This window comes from Lissotriton vulgaris, chromosome 10 (assembly GCF_964263255.1).
Source record: "Lissotriton vulgaris chromosome 10, aLisVul1.2, whole genome shotgun sequence".
NCBI classification, from domain to species: domain Eukaryota; kingdom Metazoa; phylum Chordata; class Amphibia; order Caudata; family Salamandridae; genus Lissotriton; species Lissotriton vulgaris.
In genome coordinates this window covers 42,673,209-42,675,871 of record NC_141698.1, presented here as the reverse complement: position 1 = coordinate 42,675,871, position 2,663 = coordinate 42,673,209, and the positions used below count along the sequence as shown (strand labels likewise).

General features: G+C 41.4%; 1 protein-coding gene across 1 annotated transcript; it reads right to left on the bottom strand.

Moving 5' to 3' along the window:
* Positions 1-1,220: 1,220 nt before the first annotated feature.
* LOC147684510 (olfactory receptor 1F1-like) lies at positions 1,221-2,159 on the bottom strand. The gene has a single exon (XM_086939672.1). It carries the CDS (start codon positions 2,157-2,159, stop codon positions 1,221-1,223), a length of 939 nt encoding a protein of 312 aa, XP_086795798.1.
* Between the last annotated feature and the right edge of the window lie 504 nt (positions 2,160-2,663).

Here is a 2,663-nt window from a genome sequence, read left to right as displayed (position 1 = left end):
TATCAATGTGAATAATGGAACATTTTGCAGTTTCTAGTAAATTGCCCTTATATATGGAACAGTGATTACTATATGAGTTGCCTCATTGTTTGACCTGTGGATCTAACTATATTGACAGTACCTAGTTCTTCGGGGCAATTTAGCACTTAATTAAGAATGTGGTAGTAAGGGCTACAATCTGCAAGTTACAGGAGCTTGAAGGGACATTTTTAAAATTAATAGAGAACACATTACTAGGAGGCATGCTCAAATTTCCAGAATACACAATTCAGCGTTGAAGCTGGGTACAGTTTGAAGAAAAGTTCAAGAAGAAGAGTCTCATTCCGGGGAACAACACTTATTTTAACTCTTCATATTTAGAACATCAGAAGCATTGGAAAAACACATACTGACTAAAGAAAGAGAAAGATGAAAATGACAAAGACAAAAAGAAGGAACCAGCAAAAGTAACATAAAGGGGATAGGTGTGTCTGGTGGTAGATTAAAGATAGATTAGGTGGCATCAAGACAACGCTGTGTTGGTATTCTACACAATGACTTTCACCACCACTGGATGCAGGGTTCTGAGCAAAACATTGAGCCCTAGCACTTACCTTTTTGAAATAACCAACTAGCCAGGGAGATGAGTGGCAAAACGTGAGGTTTTGAGTTATGTTCAGAGAATTAGGAGTGAAGGGCCCGGTTTCAAATGAGGAGGAGATTTTACCATAAGAGGTGGGAAAAGAAAGAGACAGAATGTGTTCTTGCAATATCCTTTCTTTGAGGATCCCCGAATTATCTGGTTGATGCTGCTACTGGAGTGGGTATGGTCTAAGACAGGAAGTTTTTCATTAGTGTTGTTAAGTTTGTTTGCCAAGCAGAACATGTAAGATACCTTCAATTTGATGTGTGTTGGTGCAATAGAAAAACCCTGAGTTTGGGGAAAACATGGTTGTGTTTCCTTTGGCACTTGGTTTGACAACAGCTGCTCTGAAGGCAAATTTTAGTGGATGGCAGTAGAATATAGGATAGACAACTGAATCGTGTCAATGTGTGAGCAGATAGTTACTTGCTTCATTGAGTGGAGACTGATTGTCGAAGAAAAGCATTGATCCTTCTTAGGAGAGTGATCTTAGAACAATGCAGATCTTTTTAGCTTTGAGACCTAATGTCAAATAGGGTCACATGTCTTTTGAGGGCCACTGACTGGCATGTCCACTCCAATCATAAACAAAAAATATTCATTTATTTCTGGAGGAAATTATTCTCTGTATTGTTTTCTTCAGTGCCTCCTTGACTTCCTTATTCCTAAAGCTGTAGATAAATGGGTTTAACATGGGGGTTATTACAGAGTACACAGCACTTAAAATCCCATCAGATTGTAATGAGCTGCTCAATGTAGGTCGGAAATAGACACTTATGGCTGTGCCATAAAATAAGGAAACTACAGTCAGGTGAGATGAACAAGTAGAGAATGCCTTCCACCTCCCTTTCCCTGAATGAATCTTCAGAATTGAGGAGATAATGATTATGTAGGACACAAGTATGAACAGAAAAGGGCCCATAATGATAAGGGTGCCCTCTATGAATATAATAAGTTCATTGGTGGTGGTGTCGCTGCAGGAAAGCTTGAGCAGTGCTGTCACGTCACAGAAGAAGTGGTGGATGTGGTTGTCAGCACAGAAGGACAATCTTGAGATGGTGATGGTGTACAGCAGGGAGTGCAAGGAGCCAGCAAGCAATGATCCAGCCACCAAAGCCTTGCATAGCCGGGGGTTCATCACCTCAGTGTAGTGAAGGGGCTTGCAGATGGCCACCCAGCGGTCGTAAGCCATCACAGCAAGAAGGAGGTCATCTGTGATACCCAGGACTGAGAAGAAGAACATCTGTGAGAAGCATGCTGTGAATGAAATGGACCTCACCTCCATCATGAGGTCTGCTAAGAGCCTGGGGACAGTGACCGTAGAGAAACAGATATCAACAAAGGATAGGCTGGAAATAAAGAAATACATAGGAGTATCCAGTTCGGGTTCACATCGAGTGATCGTGATAATGAAAATATTCCCCATCAGCGTAACAACGTAGATGATGAGAAAGAGCAAGAAGATGCCTATAGACTTCTGTTGCTGGCCGGTGAACCCCAGGAGAATGAACTCCGTTGTCTGATTATTCGGCTCCATTGAGCACGAAGGTGGAAACTGGAAGAAAGATGACACAATCAGCAAAGTACTGTAACTGTATCTCTGAGCTCATCAACACTACAGCACTACAGCATTATTGTGCCTGTACTAATCTACACAAATGTCTGTATATTAGTCCTTAATGTCTGATTGTACAGTAACATCATCCTGAGAGTACAAGGCTTCAACTCAGTAAAGTAAAGAGAAGCTCTGAAGGGTTGCTCCGACTATTGTCTCTTACGAAAATGCCCTTTCAGGCTATGAATTGAAGTGTCAAGCCTTACACTCATTTCTTTGGAATATCACTCTAGGAAGCAATTATTTGTATATTTTCCACCATTGTGTTACCAGATTCATGGCCTCCCCAATTTTTCCTTAGCAGGAACACCCTGAATTATTCAAGATCCAATTCCTAACTGAGGAGCCCACCAGTCACATCTAAAGTAATGTGAGTTATTAGGTAGTGTTGCTCTCAAAAATGGGGTGAGACCAGTCCACCACATC